The following is an 18,913-nucleotide window of genomic DNA, read 5'->3' as shown; positions in this document are numbered from 1 at the left end:
ATTCTCGATTTGATTCAGCTCGCGCTCCATGATTCCCCTTGTGGCGAGCCTTATTGGGTTTGCATCCGGATAATCGCGTGTCTTTTTCTCCGGTCTTTTTCTTGCCTCTTCTGCGTCTCATGGCGTATGGATGTCTGTCTTTTTTGTTTTTTCAGACCATTTTTTTGCTGGATCTTTGTGATCTTCCTCTGGAGCTTGTGAGAGTTTGGCCGTTTTATCTATTCTTCTTCTGATTTATCGTTCTCCTGCGAGAGTTGATCTTTTAGAGCCATGGCTTTGTTTGATCAAACTGATCCGCCAATTGAAATATCATTTTTACCATTTTCATCCTTTTTTCGGTTGTAGGTCACCGATTTCCTGATAACTTCGTACTGGGGTGCTTGAGCATATCCCCTAATTCTCGCAAAGGGCTGCACTTCCATCTTTGGCAGCGGATAGCTCCCCCTATATTCCTCGGTCTTGGAACACACGCTACGAATTGTGCATGCTCTCTTATGTCAGGCTTGATCAGGCTTGGGTCCCATTCCAGCTAGGTAAGTAAGCTCTTGTTTCGTCCGTTTTCCCTTTTTATACTTCAGGCCAGTCCAACAAATGATACAATACATTACTTGTGGTCATTTTTAACAGAAGCGAGCAAGAAGAACACAAGATACTTGAATAGTCAATAAATAGCTGTTCTTAATACAATGAAGAATCAATATCAGATATTATCTACAAATCAGACAAGCATATCAACAAACAATAATAAACGACAATGAAAATAACAAGCAACAGGTAACATGGCAAGATAATGGGGGTATAAGTTATAAAGATATCTGCAATGAGGCAATTCAACACAAGAAGCAGATCTAAAGGAACAATTACTTCTCCAATTTCTTCTTCCGCTCAGTAAGGAGAACCTCAATCTTCCGAATCTGAAGAGCAAGACCCTTCTTCTCAGCATTTGCAAGGAGCCACTCCTCCATGCCGCGACGAACATGCCGCATGGAATGCAAGACAGGCAGAATAGGCGCGGAGGACGGACCCGCATCGACTCCGTTCTCGCGTTCGATGCGCTGCCAGCGCTCGGCGCCGGGGTTCAGCAAGAGGTCGAAGACGCCAGTCCAGAGTTCACGGTCCCAGTATCGTTTCAGAGACTCGCGGATGCGATACGTGCGGGATGATGGGTTACCGTCGCTGCTGTCAATGGCAGTTGATTCGACATATTTGCCGAATAACAGGACGTGGATTACGCCGGCAATACCGTACAAATCGATGTGGTGGGTCCAGGGGCGCATCTCACGGATCTCGTTGCACTCGTGGGTACCGGTTTCCCAATCGGCGATGAATTGCACGACTGGCGAGAAGGCTTGCATGTCGATGCCGCGGCCGAAGTCGATCAGGGCTAGGCCCTTTTCTTGCCAGCCATGGGAGCCGCTTGGGGAGTAGTGGACGCTTTCGCGGGGATCGAAAGCCGTTTCTTCTGTACCAAGGTCTAGCAGGGAGAGGGCCTTGGAGAGTGGTTGGTTGGGATTGTGGTCGTCTAGACGGACGAGGCAGTTGTCGGCTTTGATGTCACCGTGGAGGATGCCGTGGGCGTGAAGCGCTTCCACGGTGCGGAATAGCTCGACGGAGAAGAACATTGCTAGGACCTCCTCGAGACCGCCTTCAGAAGTATGATTGGAGTTGATGGCTTCATTTCGAACAATGTTGACAAGATCAAGTATAGTCCCTTGTCCTCGATAATCCTCGACTAGGAAGCTTTCACGTTGATGGACATGCAATTCGTGTGCGCGAACAATGCTATCGGTAGCGCGAGAATGATCCGTAGATTGTCGTAGGCGGCTATATGCTGTGCGAATCATGTAAAACTCCCACGCGCTTGATGGTCCATTTTCGACCTTGACTGCTTCAAAGGGGAACCGGGGAGTATCATAGGCGTTCGACTTTCTCAGTTGGGAAGTTTTTTCATTAGGGCTTGTGCTATCGTCAGAGTCGGAGTCGTAGGATTCAAGACTGTCGACACTCTCGGCGAGATAGACGGGGGCATATGCACCAGCTCCTAGCTCACGTCTTATAATGTAGCTCCGTTCCGCTCCTGGAAATTCGAGGATAGGTGTGTCAAATGCCTCATTCCCGCCACTCTTTGAACGCCTGGTGTTAGTTTTGACGAATTTCTGAATCATAGAAGCATAGTTGCTATCTTCGACATGACCGTGATAACCCGTGTACGTCGCAAGTGGCCTTTCCAGGGAATTGAGAATCGTGTTGCGAATGCCCTTGTCAGTCGGATTGCACTGCGCATCCCTGATTATCGGTTCCCGTCTCCGGAACTTGGGTGCGAGGGCCTTGAAGGCCATGGGACTGAATGGTACATCGGCTGTAGACGCAACAGTGTGATCTCCTTGGTATGGCGTATTTGTTCCCAGTGGACTGGAAAGAAAAAGGTTACCAGCTGGTGATCGAGGCTTCGAAGGCGTTTTAGCGTTATAGATGCTATTTCGAGCGGCCGTTAAAGAAGGAATGGATTCCGTTCGCTCCACAATAGGTGTCATAAAGGGAAGGCGGTTCTGGGCCATGATCGCAGGGTCACGGTAGGTCCCCCATGGAGGCGCATAGTCCTCGGGCATTTCCGGTATGAATCCTTTCCTCTCCGGTGTTCCATGTGTTGAGCTACCTTCTGCTCCATCACTAACCACAGAATGTGAGGTGACTTCAGCATTTTCAAGGTCCGGAATATCACGATCTGGGTTGAACTCTGTCCAATCGCTGCCATCGCCATCGACGCTCTCAGCTCGTGTAGTGTTGGCATAGTCGGTGTCATCATAAGATTTGTCGAACGTTTGGGTCTCCTCGTCTCCGAAGTCGCTCGAGGCCGCTGATATGTGCCCCGTACCTGCACTATCTCCACCACTGGCGCAGTCGTCATCTTCGTAATCGCTGCCGCAGAAGCTATCTGCATCTTGCTCGGTCTCTGCCTTCAATGGCTGATTGAAAATGCTATAGATCTCATCCGTCGCTGCACGAGTGTGCATGGTCATTGTCGGTTCCCGAGTGCTCTTTCGCCGCACCTTTTTGTTATTGGACGGGGAGTCAAACTTCATTTTGACTGCACAGGTGTGTGTGAGTTTAACCTGCTAGAAGAATAGAAAACTGATACCCCTCACCTGTTTGCGTTTGTGTTGTTTCCCCTTTGATCTTGGTGTAACTCGCTTTGCCAGGTTTTCTTCCATGGACTTCGTCTTCATATTGAGATTGAACGTGACTAGCTGTGGTGAGATTTTGGCCTAGATGCTCCGGCAATTCCCCTGGTGAATGAGATTTCCCCAGCAGGGACTCGGTACTTCCTGCGTTCCCAGAGATCTGTTGCAAGGGCTCTTTTTGTTGCTGCCAATTCCTGTCCATCCAACCACGCTTGATGGCCCTGAGCTCTTCGAAACTCATCTCATGTTCAGGGTTGGTGCGGTCGGGGTATACGGATTCCAGGTCGACAAATACACGTTCGCGTCGGCCAGTCCGCGGGTTAATCGCTTCCCTTACGTGATGTTCGGGTACTTGTTTGGGTGGCATTGGTTTTTTGGAAGGAAGATCTGGATTGGACTGAATACATAATAAAACACCATAGGTTCATGCCAGCAATTAGTCCTGTGATCGTAAATATGTGGAGGTCTGAAGAGGGAAAGGGCAGCTGGAATGAAAACTCACCTCGTCCCGGAAGATGGCCATCTTTTGTGTTGGCGCTGCTTTCTTCCCAACCTTCAATGTTTCTCCTGCCCATGGCTTTGCCTCCACTTCGTTCTCCTTCTTGCGGTCCCGCATCGATCCAATGCTTTCCCATCCCTTTGTCGATCCACCAGTTGCAGGGCCCGGCGCAGCAGAGTCAGCGTCTGAGAAGATAGCCATTTTAGGCTTTCCGGACTTGGTTTTTGCGGCACCGCCTGTCTGGGGCGGGGGCCGTGAAGCTTGTAGGTCAGCAGAGGTATCTGATGGCGCGAACGGGTTCATCTTGGCGGCCAGCGCGGGACGGACAGTCGGCAAAGCAGGTGACGAGGGCCCAGTATCTTGTGGACGCTGGTCGTATCGGAATTGAAACTCGCTGTACTTCCGTCCCAATCTCTCGACTGGTCGCGCCTCACGGTCCATACCGAGCCTGTATACCTCATCGGCTTGTGACCATCGACCAGCACCCTCTAGCCAGCCGGCAAATTCCTCATAGAAAAGAGCCAGACTTTCACCGATTTGATGACGCGCAAGGAATGCAAATGTTTCGCGCGGGGCATCGGAGAAGAGTCGAACATAATGAAGCCACAATCGTAGATACCGAGGATCGTTTCTGTAGTGTGATGATGAAAGGAATGACTTTGTTGCCCGTTCCAATAAGGGAAGAAGACCGGATTCTGCGGTTGCTTGTGCGGACGGATACGCGTTCAGGGTCCATTTGACATAACGGTCATAAACATCGAGCGGATCGTCCGATTCTCCTATCGACTGCAATTCACTTTCGAATTCTTGGCGCATAGCATCATTGATAGTTCTGGTGCCATTTGGCGATGGCGAGGGGATCTTGTCGCCGTTGCTGCCGGCTGAAAATATCCGGGCGAGTTCTCTGGCTGATCGGCCACCGGGTAGTGATTGGACGTTTTCCTTCTGTGCTTCGATGATATCGAAATCGACCAATTCATCAGAGGCTGCCATGTTAGCGACAAGGGCAGATTGAGATGAGACCACACAGATCCCAGATTCCGTCGAAGACCAAAAGTTCAAAAAGGCCAGGGCAAGTAATAACTCTGGCGGGGCTGCAAGGAGATTCTTTGGTTATCGATAAACATCACATGACTGTTGCCAGGGAGACAGTCACGTGGTCGGTACTTCTTCCTTGGATTCCTACTCTACTGACAGCATCGGAGCATAGAATACTTAAGTTAAGCTATTCTACAAGGTCTGTTTCATGACCACGGATTTCATCTTTATTTCGGCTATTGTGAGTCTGCAGAGTGTGTAGGGCCCCATCTTGATCTCCAAGGCTTGGCAATATCAACTTCTTCTGGCGTTCGATCAGGGTTACCCACTTAGCTCAAGAGGTTCTACACTGTGACACTTTCAGTGCTATGTGTTGTCAAGAATCCGACTCGCCAATGTGCGAAGACTCTGGATCCAAGGTCAGCCATAAACGAAACCTCAGCAATGGAACATCTGAGCTCTCGCCACCCAGACGATCCAAACGACAGAAATCCACTACGAATTTGAAAGAACTCTCTTCTCCAGAAGCCTCAGAGTCAGAGGCCGAAAAATTTACTCCTGCAGTGAAAAAAGAGGCTGACGAGAAACCTCTTGTTGATACTGCCAAGGAGAATAAAAAGAAGGCTCCAGTGAAGAAGGCTCCAGTCAAAAAGGAGTCCAACGAAGGCGCCAAACCTACAAAGGTGAGAAAGTCTAAGAAAGATCAAGAACTTGAGAGTATGCCGTTGGCTCCGCGGACTAAGGGTCTGCGTATGTTCGTCGGCGCTCACGTCAGTGCTGCAAAAGGTCAGTGTTCGCAGCACCTCATTGTCTCAATTTGATAATAACCCATTGCTTATCGAGCAGGTGTTTTTAATTCCATACATAATAGCGAGAATATTGGGTAAGTTCGAAGGTCTTGCAAGTACATCCAAGTTTGAAATTGATACTAATCTTACAATTAGAGGAAATGCATTTGCCTTGTTCTTGAAGTCACAACGCAAATGGGAAAACCCAGCTCTCCAGAACGATCATCGCGATCAATTCCGTAAACTTTGCGCAGAAAAGGGTTATGACGCAGCCAAGTGAATATCCCTCATCTAATTAGACCTAAATGGATCACTAACACCTACGACTGCCTAGACACGTTCTCCCTCATGGCTCATATCTTGTCAATCTGGCCCAAGATGATAAAGCCAAATCTAAGCAAGCATATACCTCCTTCCTGGATGATCTCCGCCGGTGCGAGGCACTTGGAATTACACTTTACAACTTCCAGTGAGTCGACTATCTGGCAACCATCTTGGCCCATACTAATATCCCCAAGCCCCGGAAGTACCAATCAGACACCTCTCCCCGAAGCACTTTCCCGCCTAGCAGAGATGTTAGTTCAGGCCATCACCGAAACGACGACCGTAGTTCCCGTCCTGGAAACAATGTGCGGCCATGGCAACACAATTGGTGGCGCACTGTCCGAATTCCGCGACTTGCTAGCTCTAATCCCGAAAGAGCACCACTCCCGCATTGGTATCTGCGTCGACACCTGCCACAGCTTTGCAGCCGGCTACGATCTCACATCCCCAGCGGGATTCAAAGCCTTCCTCGACGAATTCGACGATCTAATTGGAATCAAGTTCCTCCGAGCTCTGCATCTCAATGATTCAAAGGCACCGCGGGGAAGCAAGCGCGACCTGCACGCCAATATCGGCACGGGGTTCCTCGGCCTACGCGCGTTTCACAACGTCATGAACGAGCCGCGATTTGAAGGGCTGCCTATGGTCCTTGAGACGCCTATTGACCGTGTCCCCGGACAGAATGTAGCCACCGGAGACGACACAGCTGATAACAGTGAGAGCGAGTCTGGGAAGAAGAAACAGCCAAAGAAGGGACCCAAGAGACCTGCTGGTGCGGGTGCAGCTGCTGTTCCCGATCCGGGTGTATGGGCGGGTGAGATCAAACTTCTTGAGTCGCTAATTGGGATGGACCCCGAAGGCGAAGAGTTCCGGGCTCTGGAGGCTCGCCTTTCGGAGGAGGGTCGTGCGGAGCGCGCGAAACATCAGGATCAGTATGAGCGTAAGCTTGAGGCGGATGAGAAAAAGAAAGCGAAGGGACAAGGAAAGGCCAAGGGACAGAAGAGTCTTATGGACATGATGAAGGGCGGCGCTGCGAAGGAGTAGACGTTAATTTCTTCTTTAAGCTCAGAGCAGATATAGGTTTGACAATGCGATGGGGAATTCTTGCTAGGTTTCTGTGTACTTTCTACATCATTCTTCAGGCTAAATGATAACGAAGAACAAAATCAATACAACACCTGACGGCTCGCAAAATACAAATCAACAAAGATATATAACTTTTATATAGCGGTTGAAAGTAGGAAATTCAATTGATGGTATCAGTTAAGCCAAAGCCAAAATCCAAAGAAGCCCCTTCATGCGAACAGAAATAAGAAATCGTGTTCTGGTCAATCCAGAGCTCGACCAATTCATATCTGTCAGAGTAGACATGCGATTCAAAGAGCCACACTAGGTTCCCTTCGAGTAGGTCACAGACCCTCCAACATCGAAGATAGTATAGGCGACGTGAAAAGTCATCACATGCATGTGCAATATAGGTAGACGAAGATAAGAGAGGAGTAGTTAAGAATGAGTGTGAAATGCTAGTGCTGGGTGAAATGTTGGCTCCGAATGGGCGAAACAGACGAGCTCGATTGCACGCCCGGCGATGCTTCGTGATCAGGGGCATGTAAGTGAGGGAACCCTGCCTCAGCCATTGTAGTGATAGTCGCAGGTGCCGATTTAAGAGGAGGAAGTGTGTTATCATCTTCTAGAATGATAGAAGTCGAGATTGAAAGACCACGCCTGGCACCACTAGAGCGCACTCGGAATGAGTGCCGTTGGTCACTGGCTGATGATGATTGGGGATCATCGTTGAGGTAACCACCCGGTGCAGGGCTAATGATGCTGGAGTCCTGATGGGCAACCCGGCGATAATCCCCTGGATCGCCACTGCTATGCTCACCTTCGTCGGTGTCAGATGCAGGACTCGACTCGCGACTCGATGAATCATCTTCCGGTACCTCGCTGCGCATTCCTGCAATCTTCATGTAGTTGTACGCTGCAATGCTGCTGATAGTGACGACCAAACCGGTTACATTGACCGTTGTGAGCTTATCGTGGAAGATAATGCCCGCAGCGCTGATTGTGACTACTTCCTTGAAGATACCGCAGATACTCAGTGTGACAACCGAGGAACGCTTCAGAAGCGCAAACTCAGAAGAAATCATGCAGAATGCAAGTACTCCAGGGAAAATCAGAAGGAACGAGCCAAATAGGTTGCCATGTTTGCTAGCGAGCGCTAGGTATCCTTGGTAAATTTCATGAGGACCCTCGATAGATAGCGCTATAGTGATAAGCGAGAGGAACATGATAGGAGTCAGGAGAAAGAGAGTTGAGAATGGGTTTGAGGTAGCCGGGTGGCGAAGCAAGAGAATTTGTGTCAGGCCCCATCGGAAGCCCGAAAAGAACGCGGAAGCAATGACGAGTGCGAAGCCAAGCGCATTGAAAGCTGTCTCTCCAGCGACCATCATCACAACACCTACTGTCATTGTGGCAATGATTATGATTAACTTGGTCGAGGGTGTTTCAAGACGGAAAAGGAAGGCGAATAATAGGACGAAGGCAAGTGCGGACGATTTGCACATAGTTAAGAAAGTCAGGGAGATGAACTTCAAGGACATATTCCCGAGACCAACGTCAAGCGAGGTTGCTGCACCACAGGGAACGAGGCGAGTGAAGTAGAATAACTTAGACATGAGGGGTTGTGGTTCCTCGGTCACATCGATGGGAGATGTAGCCGCAGACCCTGTCGGTTGTTGTGGACGAAGCGATGGAAAGATCCAGAGTATTATAACGGAGAGAGAGAATTGGACAGCCATGTGTAAGCTCGTTGTAAAAAGAGGGAAAGGGAAGACGATATCGCTCTCGGAGAACATCCATTTGTTGTACTGCAAACACGACAATTGTTAGTACCTGCTCGACTTGCAATACACAAAAGAATCACTCACTATTGAAATGGACAGCGAGAAGAGATACCACAGCAAGATCAGCCCGCCGTTGATTAGTAGCTTCTTGACAACGTTTCTATCCGACAGAATCTCGCGAATCGAACCCTGGCCCTTGACGTCTGCGATTCGAGCATCCAACTTGCGGCGCTGCTTTCGCCGTCGACGTCGCTGACGTTTTTGATGTGATGTGAGTCCAGTTTCCTCGTCATATTGGTCATCATCCGAAGTCATCGGGTCCAGCTCCAGAGTCTCTGCAGCGGATAAGACATCGGAGACATCAGTGTCATCTTCGGTGGTCAAAGGTTCCTGTTCTTCGCGTTTGTGATTTCCTCCATCTCCATGCGACCAGGGTGTATCATCTCTGCGCTCTGTCAAAATCGGTTGTGAGGCTCGCCCTGTCCCGGTAAGCATGGAGCTTCGCCGACGGTGGTGGGCGCCGGCGGAGAGCCCCATTCTAATAACTGGGACAGTTACGAGGTAGAATGTAAAAGAGCGTAAACGAGATGGATCTCCATTAACGTGGGAACAAGTTCGTCACACGACAGTGCACGAGGGCTCGGGGTTGAGTTGAGTTGACAGGGGGATATGCTGACAAAGAAACAAAGAGGGGAGCCCTGGAGGAATCGGGTAAGAACCTTGGAAGTGAATCCAAGTAAGTGAACAGCTCCAAAGAAGAAACGAAACAAAAAGGAATAAAAAGGAAATAGAAATGAAAATGAAAATGAAAATGAAAATGAGAGAAAATGGGCCTGAGTCCAAAGGAATTCAAGAATTCAAAAGGAATGGCAAAAATTGGGGGAATTAAAGGGCGGTGATGTGTTTCGCTCATTTTCCTTCAGCTCTCTCTTCTTCTCCTTTCTCATCTTTCCCTTAACTCACCTCTTATTGGTTACACATTTTATATCCGTCTCCACTGTCCGGTCGATCCGGGGTCAAGGGGGAAAAATATGTGGAATAGTTTCGATATTTCGATATTTCGATATTTTGATGTTTTAATATTTCCAAGATTGACTGGGTTGACTGGGTTGAGCGGTTTGAGAGATCTGAGGGATCTTCTCTGGTTTCGATTCTCATTGGTGGACTGAAATCTCCGGTCTTGACTGAGAGATGTATAGGAAGGTCTAACTAACCTCTCTGTGATTATTTCACTTGCCTCAATGGTCTTACATTTGACACGGCTTGTTGTTGACAGAAAGGCTAGACATTTACTTCCCAATATGAGTCTATTGGAGAAACGACAATCTGTTTCTGGTCGAGCTCACCAAGTTTATCTCCTATGAAGAAGAAGCCCTATACCCACTCGGCATAGCCATGACCTCAGATCCAACCATTATCATCATCATGTCGTGGTGTCTCCCACAAGTTCCGGAAATAATATATGTCGGAGGATGCGGATGATAAGTGACAATGCGAGGCATTGCGTCTACCTCTCTGCTTTTCATTTCTTCTTCTTCTTCTTCTTCTCCATCTTCCATCTTATTTGTGTTGATGCTGCAAAATAGCATCTGATATTTATCAAAACCTTCACCGGTATTCGGAACTTGCATCGGATTTCTTTAGCTAGTTCGCTCACCTTGCCATCATGAGTGAACCTGCGTACAATGCCATTGAAGACTACGGTCTGATTGGGGACATGCACACCTGTGCCCTGATTAGCAAGGCCGGTAGTTTGGATTACATGTGCTGGCCAGTCTTTGACTCTCCTACCGTTTTCTGTCGCCTGCTAGACGCCAGAAAAGGAGGTTTCTTCTCCGTGAAGCCCTACAAGACGGTGGTAGATGCCCACAGTAAGCAGCGGTATCTTCCATACTCGAACCTGCTTGAAACCAGATGGACCAACGAGGATGGTGTCGCGACATTGCTGGACTACTTCCCCGTCACACCCAAAAAGGGTGCGCAGTCGTCCCGGTTGCTGTCGGGATACTGTCCTTGCAATGAACCGGGGACCAATCGCTTCAAATCGGGACTGCAGCACTCAGGCCTGATCAGAAAGCTGGAGTGTAGCCGTGGCTCGATGGAATTGCAAGTGCAGCTATTCCCAGCTTTTAACTATGCGCGTGACTCGCACAACACCCGTGCAAAGCTGGAAAACGACATGTCCAAGCACCGGCTGCAGACCGTCCACTTTGAGAGTGAGTCAGAGCGGCTGCAAGTCGAGATCTTTGCCGATTCACGAGAGCCAGATAAGCTTGGTTTCCCCCCGGCGTCTTTGAAACTGGAAGAACGAGATGGTCTTCGTGGACGCGGATTGGTGGCCTGGATCCGTCTGTCGGAGGGTCAAACCATTCATCTGGTGTTGCACAGTCCCGAGAAGGCTGTCCCCAGCTCGGCGACCATGGCAGCCTACCTCTTGAAAATGGAGGAGGAAACTTCTGACTATTGGACCGATTGGACACGCAAGTGTGCTTTCCGTGGTCATTACCGGGAGACAGTTGAGCGCAGTCTCCTCATCCTGAAGCTGTTGACCTACAAGCCGACCGGTGCAATTGTCGCGGCGCCCACTTTCTCGCTCCCCGAAAATGTGGGAGGTGCTAGGAACTGGGATTATCGATACTCCTGGGTGCGTGACACAGCCTTCACGTTGTATGTCTTTCTCAAAATGGGATACAGCCAAGAAGCGGAAGCATATGTCAACTTCATCTTCGAGCGGGTCTTCCCGCATGCTTCTCAGGACCTTGATCCCAACAGCAAAAAGCCCTTCTTGCCGCTGATGTTCACTATCCGGGGTGAATACGACATTCCCGAGGTGGAACTGGACCACCTCGAAGGGTACAAAGGCAGCAAGCCCGTTCGCATTGGCAATGCTGCTGTCTTCCACACGCAGCTGGATATCTACGGCGAATTGTTGGACAGTATCTACCTGTACAACAAGCACGGAAACCCCATAACCTATGACCAATGGAACTCCATTCGGCGTATGATCAACTACGTTGTCGGTGTTCGGAACCAGAAGGATATGTCCATTTGGGAATCGCGTGGCCAGATCCAAAACTTTATCTATTCGAAGATCATGATGTGGGTGGCCCTGGATCGCGGAATCCGCCTTGCGGAGAAGCGTGCTAGCCTGCCATGCCCCGATCGCTTTGAATGGATCAGGGTCCGTGACGAGATGTACGATGAAATCATGACCAAGGGGTACAACGAAGAGCGTGGCCATTTCTGCCAGAGTTATGAGAGTCCCGAGGTCCTAGATGCGTCTATCTTGATTGCACCCTTGGTCTTCTTCGTTGCTCCCAATGATCCGCGATTTATCAGCACGCTGAAAAGGATTTTGCAAAGCCCCGAGAAGGAGGGTCTGTCCAGCGCCAAGATGGTGTTCCGATATGACCACCAGAAGGCCAATGATGGTAGGCATATCTTGTGCTCTTAGAACCTTGGGTTATTAAAACTCTAGAACAAGTACTAATACTCGCGTTACACAGGTATGACCGGAGGCGAAGGTGCCTTCATCATGGTAACCTTCTGGCTTGTCGAAGCCATGGCTCGTGTAGGTTTTATGGAACTACCCCAAAAGGAAACATTGGACTTTGCTAATCGGGGCTGAAATTGGATATTCAGGCTGCCAAATACGATGTGCCTATTCCAAATATCTGGAAACTTGCGCTTTCGCACTTTGATAACATCCTGTCCTACGCGAATCATCTGGGAATGTTTTCTGAAGAAGTGGCCATTTCTGGTGAGCAGATGGGCAACTCCCCACAGGCCTTCAGTCACCTAGCCTGTATCAGTGCTGCAATTAATCTGGGGAGAATTGGACGAGTTGGTGACTAGACTCATCTCTCGTTCAAGTCGGTGGCAGCTATAGACTGACTATGACACTGTTGTTTTTGGGAGAAAAGAATTGTTCGATGCAGTTCTATAATTTTGGCTTACAGTTAGAAAACGAAATACAAATTTGTTCCCTTTTGGTTAAGTCACAACTCATAGGCAATATAGTAAATATAGTAAATATATTCTACTCAGTCAATCTACCCTTCGTGTCCTAATTAACTATCCAGGCCCAGTCCTGGAGGTGAAGACAACTGCTTATGTAACGGAACAGATGATCACCCGGGAGCTCTAGGGCGGCTACCCCAGATTCCCTTTATCATCATCTTTGCCTGTCTTTGTGCAAAACAAACATATCTGAACAAAGGAATTGCCGGGGTGTGTTTCTCTTCAGCTTCTAGCTGGAGATGTTCCTCGCCACCAACCCATCGTGTCTTATTACCCCCGTGATATTACAGGAATCCCCACTTGTCTAATGGCAGGCGCCAGCTTGGATTGGGCTGATAAGCCTAACACCGATCTCGCCTTATCATCGGATGAAGAGGGCTTGGTCTCCAGCCCAAGTACTACTTCAAGGGAGCTTGAAGGCGCTGCCAAGCAAAATCTAACACTAACTTTGGGGAATCTGCGCTTGGAGCAAGAGGGCTTCAATCAATCCTCCGAACAGGACGCGACTCCAACAACTCCCCGCACCGAAGGCCCAAATCAAACCCCCCCAGAACTGGAAATGGCCAACAACCCTCTGCAGCTGCTGGATCTACCTTTGGACATTTTGAAAGAGATCATCAAAGAGGTATCACAGATCTTCCCCGCCGATCGTGAACAGATAGCTTACAGTTCTGGTGTACAATAGGTGACCCATACGACTGACCTGACCTCACTCGCTCTTACTTGCTCCGCTCTTCATTCCTTGGCTATTCCGCACATGTACTCCCGTTTCGACATCGTCTGGCCTGAGTCGCTGAACCCATCAACGGATGACTACTCGGGGGTGGATGCTCTGTCTTATGGTCTTTCCACATTGGTCATGGGCGAGGATGTATTCAATCGGCTGCCACTGTTCCCATCTGACCAAGCCAAAAGTAGCTGTGTGAATTGTGGTTGTGATAACCTCCATCATCAGCCGAACTCGGACCCTGGGGACAACGGAGTTCGCCTCCGGTCGAGACGAGGCAATCACTATGCACAGTATACCCGCACATTCTCTATTGGAAATGGCCCGCTCAGCTGGGTACAAGAATACTCGGTGACTAAAGAAGTGGGTAAGATGCTAGGGACGCTGGTCGCTTTAGCAGTTGCACGGATGGTGAATCTCGAAGCCTTCATTTGGGACATGCCCACCGGAGTAGTCCGCGAAATTTGGCTGGCGCTTGCGTCATTGGCAGATCGGCCAGGGCAAGACTGTCGCCTGGAGCGTGTTTGGGTGCGCTGGCATGACAATTCAGAGAATGCTTTGCGCAGTTCGTCAGCAGCGGCAACGAGGCTCTTCCAAAAATACAAACACGTGGAACATCCTTCCTTGTCGGTATTGCCTCCACTCAAGAACGTAGCTGTTCTTGACATCGATGAACCCGCTTATGTGGAGGAGCTGGCACTTCTCATTGATCGGTCACGTCACCGTCTATCCGAACTCCGAATTGGCATTGCCGAAAAGGCATATATGAGTGCGTGGCTGCTTTGTGGGAAGGAGTCTGATGGTTCAACAAGCTGGCCTAGAGCCGACGGTGTACTTGGTATCTTGACAAGACGGCATTTAGACAACAAGCAAGATAATGCCATCATCGCCTCGCCCGATGATGATAAGTCGCTGTCATCTGAGAGTGCGATAAGCAAGTCACTAAACTCTACTGAGAGCACAGTCCCATTGACTACAAATGAAGAGCAGCAGTCTCCCAACACCACCAAGGACAAGAAGTCCCCACCAAGCTCTGGTTTGCCCAAACGGAGTGCCCGCTCACCGCTACCTTCCTATGAATCTGACAGTGAAATACTTTGCCTCAAAGTACTCGAGCTTGAACGCGTACCTCTTTCTGTGCCAACGCTATTGCCGGCTGTTGACTGGACTGGACTGACTACTCTCACCATCATGCGATGCGAGGATCATGAAAAGCTGTGGAGGGCTCTCCGTCGCAAGTATGCTCCTCCTGTGATGCCGACAAAACGTCCACAGGATGCAGAGCGTCGAGCAAGTGTTAGCTCAGTTGAATACTCGCTAAATTTGAAGCATATTCGCACGGACACTGTTTCGCCTTATCTCATACTGTTTATCAAGGATGCGCTGGCTCCAAATACCCTGGAAAGTGTTTATTTGCACGAAGCCCCAGGTCACGAATCTGCTGTGCAGATTGATGCCATTTACCGGCATATTCTGCGAAAGCACAGGCAGAGTCTGCGAAAGGTGTTGATTGACGCCACTGACCGTATAATTGGCACCGGATATTCACGTACACGATGGCACAAGTGGATGTTCAACCATGACATGGTATCATTCGTCACGAGTGGAAAGATGCCGCAGTTGAAAGAGCTGGGAATGGCGATGCACTATCGCGATTGGGTAAGAGAACGGCCACCATTATTGGATTTTGGACCTAACCTCAGGGCTAATAACGACTCCGCAGCATTTCTTCCTACAGAGATTGCCGAATATGCCCCAGCTTCGTGCTCTGTATTTACCACACATTCACCAAGCCGTCCACCGCTACTTGAAAGAGCTTGCGCTGCAAGTTTTGGACATCGTCAGCATACGCCCAGACCTGAAGATCGCCTACATTGGTCTGCACATCAAATGCTACCAGATTCTCGAAGCAAGACATGACGATAACCCACTAGATTTCGACGACCACCCGGCGATTGATCATTCCCCAACGCACAGCGAAGATGAGGATGAAGGGTGGGCTAACCCCAACCACGCATCCGATGAAGACAGCGATGATTCCGACGAAGATGGCTCGGGGGCCGCTGACACAGATCTCCTTTCCAGTGACCCGGACGACTATGACACTGAGCCCGACGAAGAACAAGGTGCTTCACGGATTCGGTACCGACTACAGGAGATTCTATTTTACGACGAAAAAGTATCTATTTTCAAGGCGCGTCATGGTGTTTTGTGATCTTATCTTGGCTTGCATTCTATATGCGCAGGTGCCATTTGCGGCGTTTAAGGGGGGAACAGAGAGTTTACACGAGATACCATGGCTGTTTAGTTTAGGACTAAGGTTATTTTTTGTCAACCTTGGAATGTCACTTTTTTGAGTTTAAGGTTATGTTGAGTGGGTCACTCTAAGTGGGTCACGGTTGGTAGCGTGGTACCTACATAGTACACTGTACCTAGTATGTACCTTACCTAGGTAGGTAGCCATGGGGGATTTATATGTAATCCTCCAGCTCTAGTACTCTAGTACTACTGCAAATAGTCAAGTGGCACAATTTACTTGGAACAACTAGCCTTCAATCTCAATCTCAAATGACATGGCCTAACGCCCACCGATAAAAGGACGATTGTAAATCGTATCTCACTGTTCAAATGGTCGATAGTCGGGAGATAGCCATAGAGTCTAGTTGTTGTGAGCACTAACTATCCACCCATCTCTAAACTCGATCTCTGTCGGGGCTCGCCGTGGTTGCTGGAATCCAAACCGCTTCAATACTTACTGGAAACCGTTGATGGTCAACAAGGTTGAGAGCATCTCATCATTATCACTTGGAAACAAAAATAGTCATCAGGAAACATTTCGCGAGATGGGATTCTTTGCGTTTTAGTGTATATTTGACGCTCAAGCTCCCGTGCACAGAAAGGCTTTAGTTGGTGAGGTAGAACAACTTTAATTATACTTCCATTTGTGTAGAAATTGATATGTAAAAGCTATATAGACAATTTCTAAAATATAGCAATACACATTTTATGTTGTAGCTCATTATTCAGGGTTGTCGCAATCAAGTTACGGTTTCGTAGATCTCGGTTCGGAACTCGGGGCAAGTAGGTACCAGGTTGGTGACCAATTATTTGTTTTCCACTCATGTAAGTCATAATATCGTAGAATTTCTTTGTTTATGCTAAGCAAATTAAAACAATGGGTATTGGAGAGCGTGCGCTAGTGTTCAATTTATATATTCATGGCGGGACAGATTGGTTCAGGCAAACTCCTGATGCACATTCTCATACTGGGCACGAATCAGTTCGGCCTCAATCACGCGCCTCTTAGCCTTTTCTTCTTCGCTGGAGTTGTCTTTGAACACATGGTCCATCTGCTCGAGAGTTCGGCCCTTGGTTTCTGGCACAAAAAAGTAAGTCCACACTCCAGCGAGCAAGCAAAAGACGGCGAAGAAGACGTAAGCACCGTAGCCGGTGTCTTGGACCAGAGGCGGGGTGATGAGACCCTATAGAGATAATTAGCATGCTTGAAACACCGAGTGACCAGATAATGGTAATGAGAAACGTACAATGATGAAGTTGTTGAGCCAGTTGGAGCAAGTTGAAAGAGCAACACCCTTGGCACGAAGGGAAGAAGGGAAGATTTCTGGATATGTCAGTTTGAGACCTGATTAATAAGAGAAACAGAGAAAGGCACGTACCGGAAGGCATAGCCCACGGGATAGGACCCCAGGTAGCCCCAAAGGCAAGCATGTAGAATAGTAGAAAGGCCACACTGGTCCAACCTTCTGCTTTGTGGGACGGCCAATCAACAGAGTAGATCCCGACCAAAGCGGCAATAATAATGTGAGATATGGCCATAAGGGCTGCACCACCTAGAAGCAACTTGCGGCGACCAACAACATCCATGGTCCAGATACTGGTAGTGACACCCACCAACTGTACAACGTTGAGAACGCCAGACATGATAAGTTGCATGCTCGTGTCGAGACCCATCGTTGCAAAGAGGGTTGGAGAGTAGTAAATAAGAGCGTTGATACCAATAAACTATTCATATGATTAATGTGTGTCGGTTATCTCCACATACAAAGAACTCACCTGTTGAAAGAATCCTAATCCAATGCCGATGTGAGTACGACGCCAGCAACCCTTCCTGAAGCAATCGGCCCAAGACGAAAGCTCCTGCAGAATGGAGTTCTTTGTGCCGCCACCTTGTAGATCTGGATGATTTTCCCTGTTCATTTGCTGGTGGAAGCGCACTTCGGCCTGGATATCCATAAGCTCCTGGCGAACGCGTCTGTCGGAAGCTGGCAGGGAACGAAGTCGGCAAAGACTGTCAAGAGCTTCCTCATCGCGACCCTTTGAAGCCAGCCAACGGGGTGAGAAGGGAAGAGCGTATACACCAGCAGCGAGGACAAAGCCTGGGATCAATTGGAGCAGAAAAGGGAGGCGCCAGGCCCATTCACCGACCATGTATCGCGTGCCATAGGTAATCCAAAAGGCAATCACAATTCCGAGGACAATGCACCATTCTTCAAGAACCAAGAGGGTTCCACGACATTCAGGGGGACCTAATAAGAGAGATTAAAATAAGAATTTATATCACATGCATGCGTGGGGAAGGAGAGGGGGAAAACCCCTCCGAGTAGGAGGACATACTGATTTCAGAGATGTACAATGGTGCAACCATAGACAACATTCCGATTCCGACACCACCAATCAGCCGAGCCACCGTCAACATAGGATAGCCATAGGCAGCAGTCTGAAGCACAGAGCCAAGAGTGAAGATAGCAACAGCGACAAGAATTGAATACCGTCGCGAGATCTTATCCGCAATCCAACCCTGGTTGAGGGCACCAATCAAAGCACCCAGCTCAATCATCGCCGTCAACAATCCTTTTGCAAAGCCTGAGCCAGGATTACCCTCGTCTATCCGCGGGAATTCTGTCAAGAACTGATCCATGACTAGAATCACTGACACAACACCTTGGTCATAACCAAAGAGCAACCCACCCAGTGTTGAGCAGGCGGCACAGAGGACCACAAATGGGTTGGCTGCGAGACCGCGCAGACCGGGTGGGCCATAGGGCTCACGGTCCGAGGCAATGTCATTGGCATGGTGAGAGAAGCCTTCTACCGCTGGATCATGGGATAGTTCTTTCGTAGCGGGGATATCATCAACCATTTTGAATGGAGATTGAGAGACAATTTGAAAAAACTCGAAGATTATGTTTCTCGATTAAAGCGGTAAACGCTCTGATATTTAAACCCCCTACCCCGGAAGCCCTCCGATATTTATACCCATTTTCCCCAGTTACTATGGGGTAGTATACAAGGTTTGTCCCCTCCGTGAATCGGGACCGATAGGAAGTTGGGGGGTTACCAGCCAGGAAAGCCAATGAGGACAAAGACGTGGGATGCAAGTCGGGGTAGATGACGGAGTGGTAGACGGTTCGGCCAGTGGGTTTGGGGAAGATCGGCGCTATTGCGATTGTGGGGAAAACACGGAGAAG

General features: G+C 49.0%; 5 protein-coding genes across 5 annotated transcripts; 2 read left to right on the top strand and 3 right to left on the bottom strand.

Annotated features, from left to right (window-relative positions):
* Positions 1 to 860: 860 nt before the first annotated feature.
* Positions 861 to 4,674, bottom strand: PEX2_084230 (putative checkpoint protein kinase (SldA); the record flags this gene model as incomplete). Its single annotated transcript, XM_016745693.1, has 3 exons — positions 861 to 3,088; positions 3,147 to 3,579; positions 3,685 to 4,674. 3 exons carry the CDS (start codon positions 4,672 to 4,674, stop codon positions 861 to 863), a joined length of 3,651 nt encoding a protein of 1,216 aa, XP_016595425.1.
* A 440-nt stretch (positions 4,675 to 5,114) lies between these two features.
* On the top strand, positions 5,115 to 6,875 carry PEX2_084220 (DNA-(apurinic or apyrimidinic site) lyase APN1; the record flags this gene model as incomplete). The annotated part of the gene is made up of 5 exons (XM_016745692.1): positions 5,115 to 5,505; positions 5,566 to 5,602; positions 5,664 to 5,783; positions 5,842 to 5,976; positions 6,026 to 6,875. The coding sequence occupies 5 exons, from the start codon at positions 5,115 to 5,117 to the stop codon at positions 6,873 to 6,875; spliced, it is 1,533 nt and encodes a 510-aa protein (XP_016595424.1).
* A 479-nt stretch (positions 6,876 to 7,354) lies between these two features.
* On the bottom strand, positions 7,355 to 9,214 carry PEX2_084210 (putative nucleotide-sugar transporter; the record flags this gene model as incomplete). Its single annotated transcript, XM_016745691.1, has 2 exons — positions 7,355 to 8,701; positions 8,762 to 9,214. 2 exons carry the CDS (start codon positions 9,212 to 9,214, stop codon positions 7,355 to 7,357), a joined length of 1,800 nt encoding a protein of 599 aa, XP_016595423.1.
* Positions 9,215 to 10,343: 1,129 nt separating this feature from the next.
* On the top strand, positions 10,344 to 15,639 carry PEX2_084200 (glycoside hydrolase family 15 protein; the record flags this gene model as incomplete). Its single annotated transcript, XM_016745690.1, has 6 exons — positions 10,344 to 12,108; positions 12,184 to 12,248; positions 12,320 to 12,437; positions 12,988 to 13,322; positions 13,383 to 15,083; positions 15,148 to 15,639. 6 exons carry the CDS (start codon positions 10,344 to 10,346, stop codon positions 15,637 to 15,639), a joined length of 4,476 nt encoding a protein of 1,491 aa, XP_016595422.1.
* Positions 15,640 to 16,660: 1,021 nt separating this feature from the next.
* Positions 16,661 to 18,585, bottom strand: PEX2_084190 (sugar porter family MFS transporter; the record flags this gene model as incomplete). The annotated part of the gene is made up of 5 exons (XM_016745689.1): positions 16,661 to 16,906; positions 16,970 to 17,046; positions 17,102 to 17,447; positions 17,499 to 17,971; positions 18,060 to 18,585. 5 exons carry the CDS (start codon positions 18,583 to 18,585, stop codon positions 16,661 to 16,663), a joined length of 1,668 nt encoding a protein of 555 aa, XP_016595421.1.
* Between the last annotated feature and the right edge of the window lie 328 nt (positions 18,586 to 18,913).

This window comes from Penicillium expansum (genome assembly GCF_000769745.1).
Source record: "Penicillium expansum strain MD-8 chromosome Unknown contig277, whole genome shotgun sequence".
Lineage (NCBI taxonomy): Eukaryota > Fungi > Ascomycota > Eurotiomycetes > Eurotiales > Aspergillaceae > Penicillium > Penicillium expansum.
This window is presented reverse-complemented; position numbering and strand designations above follow the sequence as displayed.